Source organism: Rhinolophus sinicus, chromosome 2 (assembly GCF_057876585.1).
Source record: "Rhinolophus sinicus isolate RSI-liver-muscle chromosome 2, RSI-T2T, whole genome shotgun sequence".
NCBI classification, from domain to species: Eukaryota; Metazoa; Chordata; class Mammalia; order Chiroptera; family Rhinolophidae; genus Rhinolophus; species Rhinolophus sinicus.
In genome coordinates this window covers 152,574,461-152,594,293 of record NC_142502.1, presented here as the reverse complement: position 1 = coordinate 152,594,293, position 19,833 = coordinate 152,574,461, and the positions used below count along the sequence as shown (strand labels likewise).

Here is a 19,833-nt window from a genome sequence, read left to right as displayed (position 1 = left end):
TTTCATTTCCAAACCGGCTGTTTATTGTAATATGACAGCATCCGTTTCCCAATGTAAAACTTGGAGAAATTTATTTTTCTTTTCAGGATGTCAGTCAATTCATTCATCCCTTATCTGCAGCACTCGCTGGCCTCTGAAATGACCCCCACCACCAACCTCCTCCCCCCAGTGTGAGGCTGTGGCTGTGATGGGAAGCTGATTTTCTTCTTTCTGGCCCAGAAGGCCTCACCCCGGCTATCATGAAGGTTTGTTACTCTTGTCAGGAGGCTATTACAAGGACCTAAGGAATGTGGACTGAGTTGGTTAGCGGGCATCAGTTTAGCGTTGTGGGATGGTCAGGCGGACACGCTGGTCTGACTTTACCTGCCCGCCCGTCCTCTTTGAGGAGTTGGTTTACATCAGAGCAGCCTGCTCCTGATGTTGCAGTGTATTTCTGGCAGAGATGGAAGCTAACTCCTGCCATTTAGAGGAAGTGAAATAAATACTTCAGAGAATACATTTTTGAGGCCGGGATGTGTATGCATGGGTGACAGCTCCTTGCCTGCTTTTCCTGTAAGGTTCTGCACAGAGAGAAAGATTAACAGACTTGGCCTGAAGTCAGACAGAGTTGTGTTAATGAAAAACCTATCTCAATGCAAAACCAAGGGCAAACTCTGGCTTTACTGTTGTTTTTGTTTTTTCTCTCTCCCTTTTTGGAATGTACATTAAAAGCAGGAAGGAGAGGGCTCCTCAGCCCTTATTTATAAAGCCTATTTGGGTGGTTAGCGGAACTTTCCGGAACTCCTAGAGGAGGTTCCTGGAGAGTATGTGAGTGGCGAGCAGTCTGGCTGAAGGCTAGCGCTTGTTGGCTTTGCCCTCCTTAAGAGTTAAGGGGGAGCTCTGCACAGACCCCTGAGCTAACACATCAGCCTGCTCACCTCAGAGGAGAATGCACTTGACATCACTGCCACGTTCCCTTCTGTAGTCATGAGGAAGGAAGAGAGCTGACAGTCCCTGCCTGTGTAGCTGGCATCTTTCCTGGCACAGCAGTCATTCTGGATTTTACACTAAGAGGTTTTAACAACTGGGTGCATTTGTAGTCTTCTGGTCAGTGATCCCTAAGTTTAAAAAAAAAATCCTTTTGCCATTTGGAGCTTACTCTATTGAGGTTATTAATTAAAAAAAAACAGAAAAACCAAAAACACACATACAGAATGGACTCTGGTCATCCAGTCTCACCTGCCCCCAAGACTGGAGTCTCCATTCTGATGTATTATACTCCATTCCTTGGCATGTTCTATTTGGAGACATGAGAATGATCTCATGGAACCCTGTATAAGCCAATGTCTGCCCTTCCTGTTCTCGGAAGCACCAGCAGTCAGAGCGAACTACGGAGACCTGCACCCTTCTTGTCATCCTGCAGGCCCAGTGTGGGGCGAGATGTGTTTTGGAGAAATCTGTTCCACACTGGCTGTCTGCTCCTTCTCCTGGAGGACCTGAGGGATTTAGCATACTTTAAAAGTATCCAAGGCTTTGAGGCAAGAAATCTTCATAAGCATGAAAGTGATTGTCTTTGTAGGTCAACATTTTGATCAGTACTTCTGGGAACTGCGTTTAAACCAGCCATAACTGAAACAAATTCTACAGCTGGTGTGGTACCTTGGTTATTTGATTTGGTTTGTCACCTGTTCCTCTTCTGAGTATATCCCCCTCATTATGTCAGGACGTGGCTGTGACCTGAGTGAGTCTGGACGTGTGTATATGTGTGCATTGACCTTTAAGTACACTAGGTGGGACTCATGAGTTCAGATTCCCCTCCCTGAGAGCAAAAATCTCATCAGGAAGATCAGAGAGTAATTTCTTAGGGAAACTGCTTAGAATGCAACCCCCCAAACTGAAGAAGCAAAGAGAGGTTTTCATTTAAGCAGTATAAACGAAGGACTTGTAAAGTACAAGCTGTTTTATATTCTGATATTCTGACTTCCTTAAATAAAAACTCCTTACAGTTTCATACCTATTTAGGTAGCAGGAATGTCTTGCTACCTAAAGAGCTTGATATTGAGCACCTTTTGCAAAGGACAAAATCCTACCTAGACTCAGTAATATACGCGTATGCCCTGGGTGACAGTATCACACCAGCGTAGGCAGTATTTTCTAATTAAAAGTTTTTTTAATGAACAGATGTTTTACTTGGTACCTTATATTTTAAAAAGTGTACAGTTGCCTAAAAAATAATTGTTTTGATAAATATTTCCAATGGTGCACTTAAAATTGTTTCCATCAAAATATAAAAACCTTTTTCAAAACTTTTTGCCCTTTTTTTTTAGTGGGGCTATGAAACCTAACGAAAATGTTTATGTTTGCAGAAGAATAATTTTTAAAGAGAATGAACATATTTTCTTAATATGAAAATACCTTAACAAAGAAAGATTATACTTAAAATAGTAGAGATTCAGTTTAAAATATTACAGGATTGGAAAAGACATTGTTGTGAAATATGCTCTGAGCCCCATCAAACAGAGAATATCATGCATTTCTGGGGAACCAAGTTTTGAGTACTGTAATATTACTATAGTAATGCTACAGTAATTACTACAGTAATATTAGTACAGTGTACTGATACACCAGAGTGGTAAATACTTTGTGGTTAACCAGATCACAGAGGTCTGTTTGTCAGAAGGGATCTTAGAATTCATGCCACCCGACTTCCCACACAGTACTTGGTCGTCTTTGTGGCTGCCCTGTCAGATGGTACTTCCCCACCCTGCAGGGACCGCTGGTGATATGGTGAACTCCCTGCTCATCTGCCAGCCCTTTGCATTTGTGGAGAGTTCTCGTTGTTAGAAAGCTCCTTCTAACTCTGAGTCTCCACGCATTTGTTGCTCCTTGCCTGCCAAGGAGGCTGTGCCAGAGCTCACATGAGAGCTACTGAAGCTATTTATTGTTGCCGAGTGTCCCTCGAAGGCTTTCTCCTGTGTGGGGTCCAAGCTCTTGGACTGGAAATCCCAGGTGTCTTACAGACTGGCTGCCCCCTTCTGGACACTCTTGGGTTCTTCAGTACCCTGGGGTTTTCTAAAAATGAAGCCGTCTAGAACTGCACTTCTATATCGAGCTTGCCACATTTTCTGTCATCTGCTGTCAGTTTTCACCTTTTCTGACCTTGGGTAACTTTAAAAATCTAAATGTAGGATTCTACGTGTTCATGAACAATTTTGAATCTTCTCGGTTCAGATTCCTCCACTGTGAAGAGTACTTTTCTGAGGTAGTGAGGGAAGTGCAGACCTCACCCGGGCCTGCGTTATGAGGCTGCCCCACCACCCTTTAATCTCAGCGTTAACCCCCGTTGAGTATGGCTGCTCAGCTAGCAATGAAAATTTGACTTAAGAAATCAGCCTCTAATTTAGACAGAAATTTGAAGTTGCCATTGCACAAAATAGTTTTCCTTTGCTCAGTGAGTGAAGTTAAAAATTCTAGTGTGAGGGAAAAAAAATAAAATGTAGATGATTCTTGATCATTTCGGTGTTTATTTCAGTTTTTCTTCGTTTGTTTTTAACTATTTCCTTTGAACAAATATACCAATGGATAAACTGGAGCATTTTTTCTTCTTGATACAGCAGATTAGTTAGGGAAAGTGCTTATAATACTCTTGAGAGATGAGAAAATTTTAAGTATAAAGTTTATTCAAATGTTTACTATGTGCTGGGCATTGTATCGAGAGATACATTGATTTAAAAAAAAAAGAGAGAGATGCCTAATAATTCATGGAGAGGATGGTGTATAAGGTGAGATAGTCATTTAACAAATAAGCACACAGGTAATTATTTAAACACTATTGGTACAGACCTTGATGAAAAGATACCAACAAGAACATATAACAGGAGGCCCTGGGCTGGGGTGGGGGCTTCAGAAGAACCTTCCTAGAGAAAGGCTGACCTGGTTCTCCTTCATTTGTTGTCCCAATCTTTAAAATCACAAGTTACTGAGAGAGAGCAGCTCCATTGCTAATGAGATTAGAAAGCCTCCCTCGATTACAGGGTCCTTTTTGGGTTGGGATTGGCATTGAATGGCACAAAAGACAGCATTAGAGTCCACTCTGACATGACTAAGGAATCTGGCTACCACTGTGGCGTCCAGCCCCTGATTTTCTTTCAGTACAGAATCGTAGAAGTCTAACAGAATTTGTTTCTCACCAGTCTCTAAATTTCTCCCTACCATCCTTTTCATTCTTCATTCTGGTGATGCGGAAAAAAAAAAAAAAAAAAAAAAAAAAAAAGAAGCAACTGACTTCTTTGAAAGCACTTGGAGGCAGGAAAAACAAAGTGTATGATGTTAGGTTGTAGATATTTGGGGAAAGAGGAAACAGGTTTATTAATAACATAGTTCAAGGAGATGCAAGTACAGGCTTGATTTTGGTCAAGCAAGGAGTTCAAAGATGCAGCTTCCAAAGTCCCATCACCAGGGAGCTTTTAAAGAAGTCAGAGTGATCTGGATGTTCTAGTTCTTGTTCTTTTAAGTCTCTTTTCCCCTCTTGGGAGAACAAGGGAAGTTGCTGGTTTCCTTTGCTCTTGACCTGATTGAGGACTTCACCAGCTAAGACCTTATTTTCATTTTGAAGTCATTTGAGCAATAGCGTGAGTGTGAGCCAAGCAAATTTGATTAGCAGGCCCATGGCCCTATAGCTTTGAATGGGCTGTGCCTTATTTACCTTGTGCCTTTCTGAGAGGCTGGTGAAGTGTTGGCATGTTGGCTCACTTGGATTGTGGTCTGGCCCTGTGGTAGATGTACTTACTTGTGTGTCTGGTCACCTACGATGAATGCATGCTTTTAATTATATATCAGAGAGCTCCTCTGTGATTCTAAACTTACGGTGATAAAACACTGTGGCTCATTTTTTTATTTTTTTTTTTTTTTGGTATAACTGTGTTTAAATATTACGAAAAGCCAAAGTGAAACCCTGCACTTACTGTAACTGGCCTTTGTTTCCCAAGCTTGATATTGAGCACTTTAGGAATCAAGCTTTTGAAAAGTAAAGTGCAGCATTCCAGTGGATTCCAGCCTGTACACATTGTTAAATAAGGTTTAAAATTGTTTTTTCAAATCGACCAGGTTTAAACAAATTTTAGTAATAGAGGTTTGATTGTGTTAAAATGGTAATTATTTGAATGGTTTTTCTGGGATTGACGTCACTTATTCTTTTCAAGTATCATAGGCCAATCTTGACTCATTTTGTTTATTTGAAAGGTTACAGATTTCTAAGTAAGTTTGGGAAACATTTACCAAGCATACAAAGTGAAAAGCCTTATTGCTGAAGTGTCAACTCATGCAAGTTTGAACTGCTCTCTGAGAAAATTTAATAGTATTTAAACCTTTGGAAATTTGGGTATTATTAGACAAGCCTGGATTTAGGCCATTTTGCAAATGTTTCTTTATCCTCAGTGAGATTGTGAAATTAGTGATTACTCCCTTCCTATCCAAATAATGACCTATCTTATTGTGCAAAGTCGAAAATAAATTTCTTATCAAGATTCATCCTTTGCTAAATGAAACTGAGTGAAGAGAAGGTTGCTCCTTATATAACAATGAGAATTTTACGGGGGCCCAGGCTACATATCATTTAGGCAGAAAGAAGCATTGTGGTTTAGAGTTAGAGGGCTCTGGAGTGACGCCGCTCCTATCATGCATCGTTGTCTTTATTTCACAGTTGTTTTTGAGCACCTGCTATGGCTTAAGCATGTTGCTGGTGGTATGAAGAGGAACAGAATAGGGAGGATCCCGGTCCTCGTGGAGCTTTGTGTGTGTGTGTGTGATTCATCATTTCATACAGTGTTGCTTTTCATTACAATTTTACATATTTCTTTCATTTGATCATTATTCCAGGTATTTGGGATACACATTTTTACTTGATAGATAAGCAGAGAATTTAGGCGCTGGGCTGCTCTAGGAGTGAAAGTCAGCCAAATAGAAAGCACATTATTACTCCTCCGTTGTTCGGACACACACAATACTGACTTAATGAAATTTTACAAAAAAATAAGGCAGTGAAATGGGAAACTCATTAAAAGTTCAGGATCAGCATTTTGGCAGCAGGGCCATTAGACCCACCTGTATTGTTAAGGTAATTCAAAACTGTCTGGAAGGAAGGGTAAGACCAAAGTGGTTGTTTGTAGTGGCTCAGAAACCCCACATTGGCCATAAGATCATGTGGTTAGGTCTGCAACGTTTTAATGATTTCAACTTCAATCGCTCCTCTCTGTAAGGAGAACAAAAATAAGGATGGTCTTTAGCTGCCAAGTTTATGAGGATAGTATTGAGTATAAATTATTTTAAACATTTTTTGTTTGATTTCAGGTAGGTGATTTTGAGACTTACAGATAGACATTGGAAAAGTTAACCTTCCTCTCTAGCTCTGTTTTCAAAATAAAGCTAGCTTTTTTAAAAAAATTAAGGCTTGTAGATTTATATTTAGAACCTAGATGGTATCATTTGTAGGCAGAGAAAAGAAACAAGGTACTTGGTTTACAATTTTGTTGTAATAGTAAATTTAGATAAATTTCTATGCAATATATTAGGAATTTTCCTTTCATTTAAGGTACTTGAATAGTAAATCTGTTTATAATTTCACTGTTCTTTGTCCCGTTTACTCTGTAAAATGGAGAAAGGTCATGGAGATGTCCTGTTTTTCCCCTTTTATTATATTCTTCCTTTTTTGTAGAAATGTACTCTTGCTTATACTGTATAATAAAAGTTATTAAACCGTAGTGACGGTTCCTTTTAATGGATTGTTTTAAAGTAATGAATTACGGTCCGTGTATTTTTCTCTAGTGAAATCTTTAAAAATAAGTAATTTCCTTTATAGTAAGGATTAATTTTGCTCCTCCAAACAGTAGAGCCTGGTATAATCTGCCCATGTTAAAAAACAAAATTTGTCCCTAAAGCTTTGTACATAAAACTGAAATTAGCCTTCCTGTAGTATCTTTCATCTGTGTAGGAAAGAGGTCATTTCTGAATATAAGGAATGAAGGTGTCTTAGTCCATTTGAGCTGCTATAGCAAAATTCCGCAGATGGGGTATCTTACAAACAAACATTTATTTCTCTCAGTTCTGGCAGCTAGAAAGTCCAAGATCCAGGCTCTGGCAGGTTGGGTATCTGGTGAGAACCTGCCTCCTGGTTCATAGACTGCTGTCATCTTGCTGTAACCTCACATGGCAGAAGAAGTGAGGTTACACTCTGGGTATCTTTTATAAGGGCACTAATCCCATTCATGAATGCTCTGCCCTCATGACCGAATCACCTCTCAGAAGCCCCACTTCCAAAATACCATCACATTGGGTGTTAGGATTCAACATGTGAATTTTGGGGGGGACACAAACATTCAGTCGATAGCAGAAGGTTTATAATGGGTGCTTTAGTCTTTGAGTGTTGTAGGCAGAAGATGGCTAAGTCATCGCTATTTTCCTAAAATGCATATGTTACTGTTAGGGGAGAGTAGCCCACTGTGAATTTCTATATCAGAGACATAATGAATGGGACCCATTGTATATGCAATTCTGATTCTTTTATACAAAGAAATATGCTTTTCATCTTCCTGTCTTCCAGGCCCAGCTTCAAGTCTTCATTTACTTAAAGGTGATACAGCTTTTCTCTTAAGTTGGACAGTGTTTTTTAAACTGTTTTTCATTCTTCCTTTTCTCCACCAGGAATCTTATAGACATTTGTTTCTTAATCTCCCACCTATGAAATTTTAATACCACAGAGTACCGTATCCCCGTGCTTACATGAAAATGAGTAAGTTTTTTCACTTCATCCCCAAAATGAATTCTCATTCTTTGGAGCAGCATCACCCCCGTTGAGAATCCACAAGTGAGGAGACTTGGTTAGGTGGGTTGCTGCCCTATGCAGTAATTAGAATTTGAACAGGGCTAATCTGTTTAGTCATTTATTTAAGAACCTTGAGTCCATTAGATATTTTCCTGATACGGGCCACTATTTTGTGCCTCAAATTGCAGGTTAAGTTATTCGTTTGAAGCATGGGCTTTGGAGCCATACACACTTGGTTCAAAACCTCTTGGCTTCTTCATTTCCGAGCTGTGCCACAACAGGCAAAACCTTAGTTTATTCTTCTGTAAAATAGGGCTAATAATATCTCCCTCAAAACGTTGCCGAGTAGGACTGAATAAAAAAACAAAACACCGTTTCCACAGAAAGTAAACCAGCAAGAAAATTAAGTTATTTATATTAGTATTAGTTTTCTTTGGTTGTTAGACTCATCAGTTTCCTGCATTTTGAAGATTAGATTGAGTTCTTATGGTTCTGGATTCAGTGGTGACAAAGATATTATGTATGTTGGGCTCATAGCTGTGTGACTTGATCCAGTTGTTTAACTCTTTAGTAGGCCCCAATTTTCACATTTTATTAATTAAGATAGAAAACAAAGTAAGTTGGTTGAAACTTCAAGTATGGCAGTAATCCTAATAAATATAAATGGATATCTGCCCCCTAAATGACCTAGACACTTGGATTGGGTTTTAAAAATAAGACGTACCTAAAACAAAAAGACTCGAGAAGATGAAATAGAATGGGGGTAAAAAAAAAGCATACCAGGAAAATATTACTATCAATAAAAGTAGAATTAATGTGTGAATAAGGAGAAAATATTTTATTATGTTAACCTACCAAGAAGATAAAATAATTACGATTTTGTATGTATTCACGGAATTATAAGGAAAACCTGATAAGTCCATGATTACAGTATGAGATTTTAACATGCTAAATAAAACAGACAAAAGTTAGTATAGAGTATTTGAAGACCATCTTTGTTAGTGAGGTTTAATTATTAAACAGGTCTCTGAGATCCCTTTCCTCTCAAAATGATATGGTTCTATGAATTTTGGTGAGTTTGTATAGCTGTGTCATGCTTTTTGTGCAGTTGATGTGTTCCTGTAAACCTGCAAGTAACCCGAATAATTTAAAAACTAAATGATACTGTTAAACAATAACCTTCAAGGCCAAAAGTTTTTCTGAAAGAAAGGGTTTACTGAACCAGAAAAAGGACGAGGTCTGGGGGCGTGCAGCCCAAACCACCAGGGCTACGGCTGCTAGATGGAGAAGACAAACGTGTACCATCCTGGGATCGACAGGGCTCTTTTGTACAATAAGCTTGGGAAGAAAGATACAAGTTGTTTTGGAAGAGTTTACCTTGGCTGTGGATGGAGGTGGGGGAAAAATGCGGCTAGTTCTGGCATAGTTGTATAATTTATAAGGAAGAAGGTTTTGCTGCTCTTGGGTTGGCTGTGGGTCGGTTAGGAAAGCTCACACATTGGCAGGAGGGTGCGGCGGCATCGGGTGGTTGGCTGCTCTCTGGATGAGAGCTGAAATAGCCTGTCTTGGTGAGCAGAGAACTTGAAATGTTTACAGTGGTGTCTTGGGCCTTCTTATGGAGCACGCTCCATGAACCTGAGTAAAGTCGGTTAGCTGAGTTGATGCATCCCCTTGGTTCTAGATGGGGTTCTTGCAGATGGGCCTCTCTAGTGGCTGGCTGTTGGTATGTATGCTGCAGGAGGCCTTGGGGGGCAAATTGCAAAGAGCGTGTGCATCTCTTGCTTTCTGGTGACTGAAATAGTCAAGAGGGTCGAAAACACTAATAGGTCTTTTTCTGGAAATTCTCAGGCACGTAGTTTGGTCCCTTAAAGTCCATGAGCAGGACTTTTTTTTTTTTCCTTGGAAGATAACACACCAGCAGTCCACTGTATGCTTTTTCAAGTCTTTTATGAGTAAAGTGGGAGGATTTTAAGTGTTTGCAGAACATTTGGGTCTGTGTATTCTGCCAAAGTAATTGTTCGCATATGGTTTTCCTCCTCAGAAAGGATTGGCAAATGTTAGTCACCTTTTAAATTTTTATTTAATTTATTTGAGGCTTTAATTAAAATGGGGTATTAACAAAATGTGTGTTTGTGCAAGTGTGTGTGTGTATGTGGGTGTGTGTGTTCTCTGTATGTGTTGCTTTACTCTCTAAAATCTGATTAGTTCAGACAAAAAATAAATTATTTTCGTGAATTAAAGACCAAAAAGGGAAATTTAAATTTTAATATGCACGTGGAGAAGCACCTTATTAAATATGTGTTCGTGTTCCTTGGCAGCCTTGTCTAAAAATATGACTTCTTGAAAGCACGGTGCTCGCCAGGTCTCCGTAGCTCTGAGGAGTGTGTGTTGTGGGCTCCGTGACTGATGGAGAGAGTTCCAGAGTGGCAGCTTGGAGTGACATTGCTCTGTGGCTTCACCTTCCAGTGCTCTGTCTTTCACCCAGCCAGCCAGCCAGCCAGCCCACACATAAATAATTAACAAATACTTCATGTTTCTAGGCACCCAGCTAGGAGCTGAAAGATAAAAAGACAGTATGATGGGGACATGACCTTACGAGTCTGGCCTATTGGCCATAAATATATAGCAGTTTTGTAATTATAAAACAGTCTGATAATGATAAGTGATGGGTCAGAAGTATATAAGGTGTCTGGAAGGGAGTACGTATCCGGCTATCTAAGGTTGTCTAATTTAGACCAAATGGTGGTGGGGAGTGATTGGGGGTGGCTTCCTGGGTGAGGTGCTACCTCCACTAGGATTTGTGGGATGAGTAGGGAGCTATTCCAGGTAGTAGTTTTGGAAGTGAGACGAGCATGACCTTTCCCTCAGGAACTACAAGAGCTTAGGAGAGGAATAGTGAGCTTTGGACAAGAATATTGAGACCAGGCTGGAGAGCTGGGCAGACCTCCCCATGAAGGGTCTCATATCTCTCTTCAAAGGGTTCTGACATTATTCTGAAGGCATGGACATTGGTGGGTTTTAGGCCCAGGAATGAAGTGATTAAATTACATTTGAGAAAGGTCCCTCTGGTGGCAATGTTGGGGAATAGATTTAGGGGTTAAAATTAAAGGTGAGGCCTTGAATAAGCAACTATATTGCTTGAGGTAAATCAGGAGATTGTCACGGACGTACAAACAACTGTTGGGCCTGAATATGGGAGGAGAGGGAGAAATGAAGGATGTCTAAAAGGTTTCTAGCTGAGGAAACTGGGGAAATGAGCTTGCTGTTCCATGAGGGAGTGACAGGAGTTTCGAGGAAGGAATTAGGAGTTTAGTTTTAGACACTGACTTGGTGATCCATAGGAGACGACTGCACTTAGCCGTCCAGGGAGTAGTTGCCAGCAAAGGGTAGGACCCAAAGATGGGAGTGGGTAATGTCTGTCACTGAGGGATATTGTAGAGTCACAGAAGAGGGCAGGAGGGGGAAGCTTGGAGATAAACAGTTATAAAGAACAAAAAAACCTGTGCATTGGTCTAATACCCGTTAATACGTGTGTAACGTGGAAAATAGATTGGGGATCTTGGAAAGTAGCAGGACTGATAAAGTGTTTTCTGTCTGGGCTTTGCCCAGAATTGACTTTCAGAATTTTCATCAATAAAGAGGAGAACTGATGGAATACTCCTAAAACTTAGAATGGTAGTGCTCCAGTTGCTTTCCTGGCGGTTATGACCTTGGGGTAGCACCTGCCAGAGCTTAGGAACCTGTTGCCTCATAGATCTAGGATAATTGTTTCCTCATCCATGTCTGTCGGGCTCTGCTAGTTTGAAGAAATAAAATTATTGTCTTAATGACGTAGAAATTATACAGCTTTTGGAATTTCTTTGTATTCTTTGGAAAATTTCAGTTCATAGGACATAGGAGTAGAAAAGAGAAATTTGGTGGAGGAGGCTTAGCTTTTTTACATTTTCCTTACTCCCTCTCTTCCTCCCTCCCTCTCTCCCTCTCTGCCCCTCTTACCCCCTTTTTCTTAGGATGAAGAAGAGCAGGGAAGGTAGCAATGTACTTTTAACCATCTTCCCAAAACCTAGCCACAACAAAATGGGTATTACCCATATCACACCCAGGATATTATTGATTTTTATTCATTCAAGGATTAATTAATGAGTTCCTGCTGTGGGGATCAAGTTAGATAGAATCTGGGCCATCACTGAGCCAGTAGAGGCAATGAGAACCCTTCTCTGGGAGAGGAAATTGTCTTGTCTCCTGCCAACATTACATAGTCCTCTCAAGTTTTCCTAATGGCGGACCCACCAGGCAGAATTCCAAGATGGCCAGCTCTCCTCTCTTCTCTCCTCCTAATCTCCCCACAGCCATTTAAGAAGTACAGATTACTTCACAGGCCCTTGGGACACATGGCTGATAGCACCTTGGGAAAATGTAGCCCTTTATAGATAACCTCCTGGGGACACCTATATGTGTGATATAAACTGCCCTCACAGCTGTCACAGTCCCTTATTGAAGTGGGTTAGAGGATAAAGATGCTTGTAGCGTGCTGGGTTTTCTGGACACCCCGTGCCATGGGCACACTCATCCATGCTCTTTCCTTCATTCTCACTGTTCGTTACCCTCACATCACTCCATTGTTTCTGTTGATTACCTAGAACAGCCTTTCACTGGGGCCCTGGTGGGGATGTGGGATGTTTTGCTTTGACATTGCCCTGAAATTTAAAAAATGTCCCTGATACCCAAGTTCTTAGAAACGCTAGTGAAACCTTATTACATTAACATATCTTTGTACACAGACTGGTAGGAACTTTAGCTTCCACTTTCCTCTTTGTTTTAAGGGACAGTGGTGTTAAGTGAAGGACTCTATTAAAGAATTCTTAGGGGAAAAATGTGCTTATGTTCCCTGAAGGACTTATTTTAAGCTTAAGGAGAGGATTAAAATTAACACTTGCTTGTTGAGAAATTTGTGGAAAGTAGTCAGTGATTTGGGGGATAAGTCAGTGGTAGGAAAAGATTCGTTGGGGGGAAAGGGTTGTGGTTGGGTTTACTTAAGAGTCAGGTGTGGGGAAGTCCCGGCACAGGTTGGTAGCCGCCCTGGAGGCTGCGGTGTGGCTTGTTCTCAGTGGTCAGCAGGTGGCACCAAATAGCCAAAACTAACCGAGAGAGGTGCGTGGTGGTTAGATTTTACCTTAGGTTGGGTGAAATGGTACTTACTTTGCTTTCAGAAATTTGGAATTAATAGCACATTCACGTTTTCCTCCTAGACATAGCATCCTCCAAGGCTGAATTGTATGAAAGTCTTCGCATTGACCTAGTCAAGAAAGTTAACCATCTCCAAGTTCAAATGACAGTATCAATTTTTATGACTCTGAAAGTTAAGAGCAACTGTGAAGATCACTCAATAGAATATATGTACTGGCTTAGGTTTCTGAAATTTTTTTGTGTTTTTATGAAGTCTTACAAATGAATTGCTGTGTAGTTGTTAAAATTAATCTGCTGATGAATTTATGTTGTTGGGATTGATTGTGTCTGCCTGATGGGAATCTGGGATTTACTCCCATCCAGGATGTTTCAGGATGAGCAAAGATGGGTGACTATTTGAGGTACAGATGTGTGGCTCAGTTGTAAGTGCTTTTTCCTTAGGAATATGTGGGGTGTGTTGGTAATAGTCTTGAATAGCTTGGGAGAAAACTGCTAATGACGAAAGGGGAGGCAGTTCTATCCTTGTGTCACCAATAATTATACTATTTAAGGTACAGTTCCTTTGTTTCAGTCTGGTTTATTTACCATGGAAACCTTGCATCTGACGTGTGATTCTGTACTAGGACTTGAGAAAAGCTACATTTGAAACACAGTAAGAGAAATGTTTCTTTTGCTGCATATGTGACTCTATTTTCTTTGTAAGGTGGCATATGTGAGGGGGAGAATCAGCTGGGGTGATCATTTTGTGACTGCTGGGTGGTGGTCTGGTTTCATTAATACGCAAACTAGTCATTAGGCCTGTTTGCTCTGGTCTAGGAGCATGTTCTTGGTGCACAGTGAATGGGGTTTTCATTCAATGAGCATCCAGGTACAAAATCTTATAATAAATTGTTGAATCTTAAGATAGAGTAGTGGGAGAGGATGGGAGGGGGAGAGAACAAACAGCTTTTTCCTTGGTACATCTTCCTCTTCTTAACTCGATAGCTTGGTACATGAAACATGTAGCAATTTAGCCACACCAGGAGGAATTATGAGCTCATCCTTGCCTAAAATGTGTATTCCATGCAGCACCAGGATGGATCTTTTAAAAACATACATCCTGTGGTGTCAGTTATTAGCTTAAAATCCTGCAGAGCCTTCCATCACATTTAGGCTCACAGAGCCCTTTGTGGTCTGGTGCCACCTACCATTCCAACCTCATCTCCACATCTCTCCCCCTGCCCACCAGACACACTCCAGCTATACTGACCTTTTCCACTCCTCCGAGACTCTGTGCGTTTTCTCACCGCAGGGCCTTTACACAAGCTGTTTCCTTTACCTGGAATGCTATTCCTTTTGATCAGGGTGTGACCTGTTCCTTTTGACACTGAGATCTCAGCTTAAATAAACCCCGACTCAGAGAGGCATTCCCTGACCACCAGATCTAAAATACGTTCTCACTCACTCTCCAGCCTCTCACTCCACTTGTATTTTCTTTCAGCTGTCTTGCCTTTTCTTGTGTGCTTTTAATCTGGCTCTCCCTACTGGCACGTAAGATTCACCAGAGCCTGGTCCTTATCTTGTTTACTGTTATCCCCACCATCTGGAACAGGCTGAGCATACCCTAAGTCCTCAGCACACTCTGGTTCGGTCAGTTTTCTGATGGCTCTATTGAAGGAGAAGCTCTATTTAAAGCTAAATGCATTTCTCTTCATTCTCTGAGGGTACTGTCGTGAGTGAAGATAGCAGCGGGCCAAAAGTTGAGGCCTAGGTTCTTGTTTCCCCTTTATCTCTGTGAAACACTGTGACCGTGGATGGATTCCTGGGGTGTGGGGAGTGGTGTTGGTAGTAAGACTTTATAACCACACAGCAATATAAATATTGCAGCCATTCTTCATTGAGCATCTATGCACCAGGACTGTCCTTCATGCCGTACATTAACTCTCACGTTTAATCTCAGCATCATTTTTCTAATATGTAAATGAGATGTTTAGATGACACGATCTGTTCTTTTATAGACCACTTTATGAATTTCCAGGAGAAGCTTCAAGGTTAGTTTATGGTGGTACCCTATAGAAATAAATAAGTTCATTCAGAAGCCCCAGCTAGCTGTTCATCCAGGTCCGATGAAACTTTAAAATTGCAAAGTTTAACCTTTAGAGAGAAGGAAGAAACTCATCCTTTGTTGGGCATCCGTCATGTCATTCGGTTCTCTCAACAACCCTCTTTGATGGTTGGGGAAACCGAGGCTCAGAGATGTGAGGTACCGTGGCCAGGTTCAGAACACACGTGTTCTGAGGCAGTGCTCAAGTTCAAAACCAGCTGGGATTGACTCCAGAGACCTGTTCTTGATATGTGTGAATTGTGTTACCTTCTACTCACCTTTATCCCAGTAGGTTTTGTGGGGACGCTACGCACTGTAGGTGACTAAACAGGTTTTGCTTTTCTTTCTCACAGAACTCTAAGAAGGAGCTCATGTGGAGGAGCCGCTGAGACAGTTCAAGATGACGACCACAGTAGCCACTGACTACGACAACATTGAGATCCAACAGCAGTACAGCGACGTCAACAACCGTTGGGACGTGGACGATTGGGACAATGAGAACAGCTCCGCCAGGCTCTTTGAGCGGTCCCGCATCAAGGCTCTAGCAGGTACGTCTCCTTCCTGCCTGGTCACACAGGCCCAGGATGCCTTAGCGTTCCCTTCAGAATCATCCACCCTGACGAGATGGGCTCCCCTCTACTTAACCATGTTCCAGGAGACCTAGCTGACCAATTCATAAGGTACCCAGTTCCATGTTTGGAGAACTGGCAATCCTAAGGCCAGAATGTTTCAGAGCAGAGTGATTTTTATAGTAGTTCAGAAAGAGCTGCCCTAGGATTGTAAGAATTCTCTTACATTTGTTTGAGACGTCTTACATTTCAAAATAACAAAGCATAAATATACGAATTAACCTATGTACTTAGAGCCTGTGATATATTAGTTGACCTGACCTGTTATAGTAGAGTACTTTGAGTAACCAAGGTTAGTTAGTACCACATGCAAGGGTTTTAGATCTAAAAAGCAATAGTTTAATCTGGTAAGGGCGCATTTAATACTATAACAGGTAAGTTTGCCATTGAATCATTAAAATTAGCAGTAATGCATCCTTACTTTGTGATTTCTCACTCCCTTGTTGAATACCTAGAACACACTTTCACCTTGGGGTGGGGAATGTTTTGCCCTGAAATTGTCCTGAAAATCAGGAAAGGGTTCTGTCATGATGAAAACTCAACAGTAGTGAATATATATAAACGAAGGGTCAAAGTGTTTATGCAAGCTCTTGCATCTGTACTTGGAGATTTCAAGTAGAATGGTTTCCAAGTGAGAAAAGTGGGTTTATATGATTTTTTTTTAATGTTTTTAATTATGACCGGTAAGTCATAGTCATGGCTTAAACAGGTAAGTTTATTGTTAATTGTGGATATAGCTCACTTTTTTTGTTATACTTTTACAGTGTAATTTGACGATGAGGCATGTCCAATTTAGAGTTCTCTTGATTTTTAAAGGAAAAGGAAACCTAACCCAAAGTGGTTTATTTGACAAAAAGAATTCATTGATCACATAGTAGACAAAGTGGCTTTTAAGCAAGACTCCTGTGGTTCAGTGGTGGGACCAGGACCCATTTCTTTCTCTGCACTTTTTAGCTTTACTTGCTAGTGTGAACGAAGCCTCAGGCAGGCTCTTGGGACCCTGTAGTCCCGAGACAGCTGCTCCAGGTCCCAGATTTGTCTGTAGGGATCTTTGGCAGAAGAGAGAGCACCTCTGCTTCCCTAGTACTTCCACTGTGGTCCTGGGATCAGTCTCACTGGCTTGGTGGATCACTCGTTTGGGTCATGTGCCTCTCTCAGAACCTTCCTTCAGTTGGAATCAGAGAAGAGGGTATGCTGACTGACACACTCCTCGAGTGAGGAGGTTTTGGGGCGTGGGGGAAGGGGTCAGTCCCACCCGAACAGCTTGGCTAAAAAACTTGGAATATAACAGGAAGGAGGAAGAGGGGAATGGATGTTAGGGATACAGCCAACTACATGCTATAGGAAAATTATTCAGCTGCTGTAGAATAATTTGTTTCTTGAGTGGTGGTGATTTCACGATCTTTCTTGAGCTTGCCTGATTTGAGGGCATAAATGAATGATTAACCAGATAGTCACTCTAGAATTGGAACTTGATTTTCTAGCTTATTCATTAACCTGGAACGTTATGGAAACCTGACTTGTGCTAGTGGATTGACTTGTACTTCAATCTCTTACCTCTTTTTCGCCTCGAATCTTCGTTTGAGCCTTTAGAGCAAGATGATCTTGCTGGTCAGTTACCTTTGATCATAAGTCATTTACGTCCTGCCGCTAGACTACTATGTATTATCTCCCTTTTAAGGAACGTTTTACCTACAAACTGCAGAGCAGTTTCTTACTCTTTGTAGCTGTTCTTTTCTGCAGTTCCCGAGGAGATGCCCAACTGGCCTTAGTATTGATCAGTTGTCCTTGCACTTCCCAGGATATCTTTCCATCTGTGTTACTAGGTCTCTGAACTATTGTAGTTACAGTACTTGCTTTGTGTCAGGCACTGTTCTAAATATATTGTATATATTAACTAATCCTATAACAGCCATATGAGGGAGATTATTATTTACAATATATACATGATGAAACTGAGGCACAGAGAGACTAAATGGCTGAAGGCAGAGTGGCTCTAAGGTGGATACTCTACTATTTTTCTGTATTCAGTAAAATACAAAATGACCCATAGCTCTTTGGTGTAGAGTATTGATAATGAGTAATTCAAACATGTTAAAAATTTTCTATTAGAAGGCTCAGGTATGCATCCTGTGATCTAGAAGAAGCCATGAGTAACCATGACATGTTAGTGAAAAGAAAACATGCTGCCTCCAGGTTCAGTAATGTTTTTAAAAAAAAACACAAACTTGCGGTGAATCCAGAAGGTATCAGGAAAAGCATGTGTTTATTGGAAGAAATTATCTTACTCTCAGACTTCCTAATTCTGTGAAACAGAAAAATCTCCGAGCTCTCTAAGAATCTTATACTGACAGCAAGAGTAACATAATAGTCCGGCAGTGTCTACAACAGCCGTTCTAGAATTTGAGCGGGCATCAGAACCATCTCGAGGTCTTGCTAAAGTACAGATTCCTGGGCCCACCCCCAGCGTTTCTGATTCAGTAAGTCTAGGGCGGGGCTTAAAAATGTGCACTTTTTAATGGGTTCTCCGGTGATGCTCCTGCTGCTGGTAGTGAGGGGGGAAATCACATTTTGTTGTCTGGTCTACTTCCTTGGGTGGCTACTTCCATTTCTTCTAGACCCAGCTAAAGTCTAGGGAGAATTAAAGTATCACCTTCAACATAGGTTTCTTAAAGAGACACTTCAGTGTAGGAGTAGGGTGGGAGACTGGCACTTGATTTTAAGAAAAGGAAATATCTTCTTGTCCCTTACAGGGAAGTGGTACCGTGATAGGCTTAGCTGAGGGAGTGCTGTTGTGGTTTCTGGTAGATGCATCTTCTGAAGTCAGAAGTCTTTGGCTATGGCAGTCGAAATGTTCATAACAAGTTTCCTGTTGCCCTATGGCGCTCAACATGTTGAGTCTTCCTAGACCTACATCTGAATTTTCTGAGGTGATTTCAGAAGACATTAACAGGAATTTATCGTTTTACAGTGCAGTGCATCTCGTATTGGCAATGTAACCACCACTTTGTGTTTTTCCTTTACTGAATGACTTTCAATATCTACATCTCTGAGGAAATAAGGTGAAGAAAACTGCTTGCTGCTTCATCTTTGCTTTTGACTCTGGTATAAGAAATACATTTTTTCTTTGTCCCCAGTGCCTGGCATAGAGCTCCTAAAACCTTTGGAAGTTCCTGAGTGTCCTTTGTTGTTCTAAAGAGGCTCTTTCATCACACCTGGATTTATGCTAATGAGGTGACTTAGGGTCTGTCCCCTGGATAGCCTTACCTAGGAACTGGTCACTGTACACACCGAGTGATGAGAAGGTGGGAACTTTCAGCCCTACCTCCCCAATCTCCAGGGAAGGCTGGGCTGGAGATTGAGTTTAACCACCAATGGTCAATGATTGAATCAATCACGCCTATGCAGTGAAACCTCCATAAAACTCTCCAAATGTGTCAGGGTTTAAAGAGCTTCTGGGTTGCGGAACGCATCAATGTGCTGGGAGGGTGGTGAGCCCTGAAAGGGTGTGGAAGTTATGCCTCCTACCATCCCTTGCCCTATGTACCTCTTCCATTTGGCTGTTCCTGAGTTACAATCTTTATAACAAACTGGCAAACCTAAGCAAAGTGCTTTCCTGAGTTTTGTGAGTTGTTCTAGCAGATTCTTGAACCTGAGGGGGTGGGGGTGGTCATGCGAACCCCTGAATTTATAGTCACATGGAAGCACAGTGGCCTGGGACTGGCACCTGGTATCTCAAGGGGAAGCAGTCTTGTGGGACTGAGCCCTTAGCCTGTGGGGCCTGTGCTAACTCCAGATAGTGTCAGAACTGAATTGATTTCTAGGACACCCATTTGGAGTCCGAGTATCAGACTCGGTAAGATATTTCACAGGGAAGATGGCTTCTCGGATATAGTGTGTAACATGTCCATTAAAAAAAAAAAAAGTAGAAATCAGGCCTGCAATCACTTGTCAAATGCCAATTTATCATCACAAAGATGAAAGAGTCTGGAGTTGGTTCACGTCCGCTGCCCAGTGAGCTTTGAATCTTTCCATTTTCCTTAAACTTTTTTGCTTGGAAGTCTGATTCATATCTCAGTCACTCATCACCCCTCCTGCTCCTTAGTAGTTAGAAACATCAGAGGGAAATACCAAGT

The 19,833-nt window shown here is 41.2% G+C and overlaps 1 protein-coding gene across 4 annotated transcripts in view; it reads left to right on the top strand.

The window, feature by feature from the left end:
- The window catches only part of SPTBN1 (spectrin beta, non-erythrocytic 1), a 181,947-nt gene that overhangs the window by 34,842 nt on the left and 127,272 nt on the right, over positions 1-19,833 (top strand). For all 4 annotated transcript variants that reach the window (XR_012496352.2, XM_074331987.2, XM_074331988.2 and 1 more), the window contains exon 2: positions 15,422-15,616. Coding sequence is in view for 3 of the 4 variants with exons in the window: in XM_074331987.2 (XP_074188088.1) it covers positions 15,469-15,616 (148 nt within the window). In the remaining variant the exon portion in view is untranslated. The remainder of the gene's footprint in view (positions 1-15,421; positions 15,617-19,833) is intronic.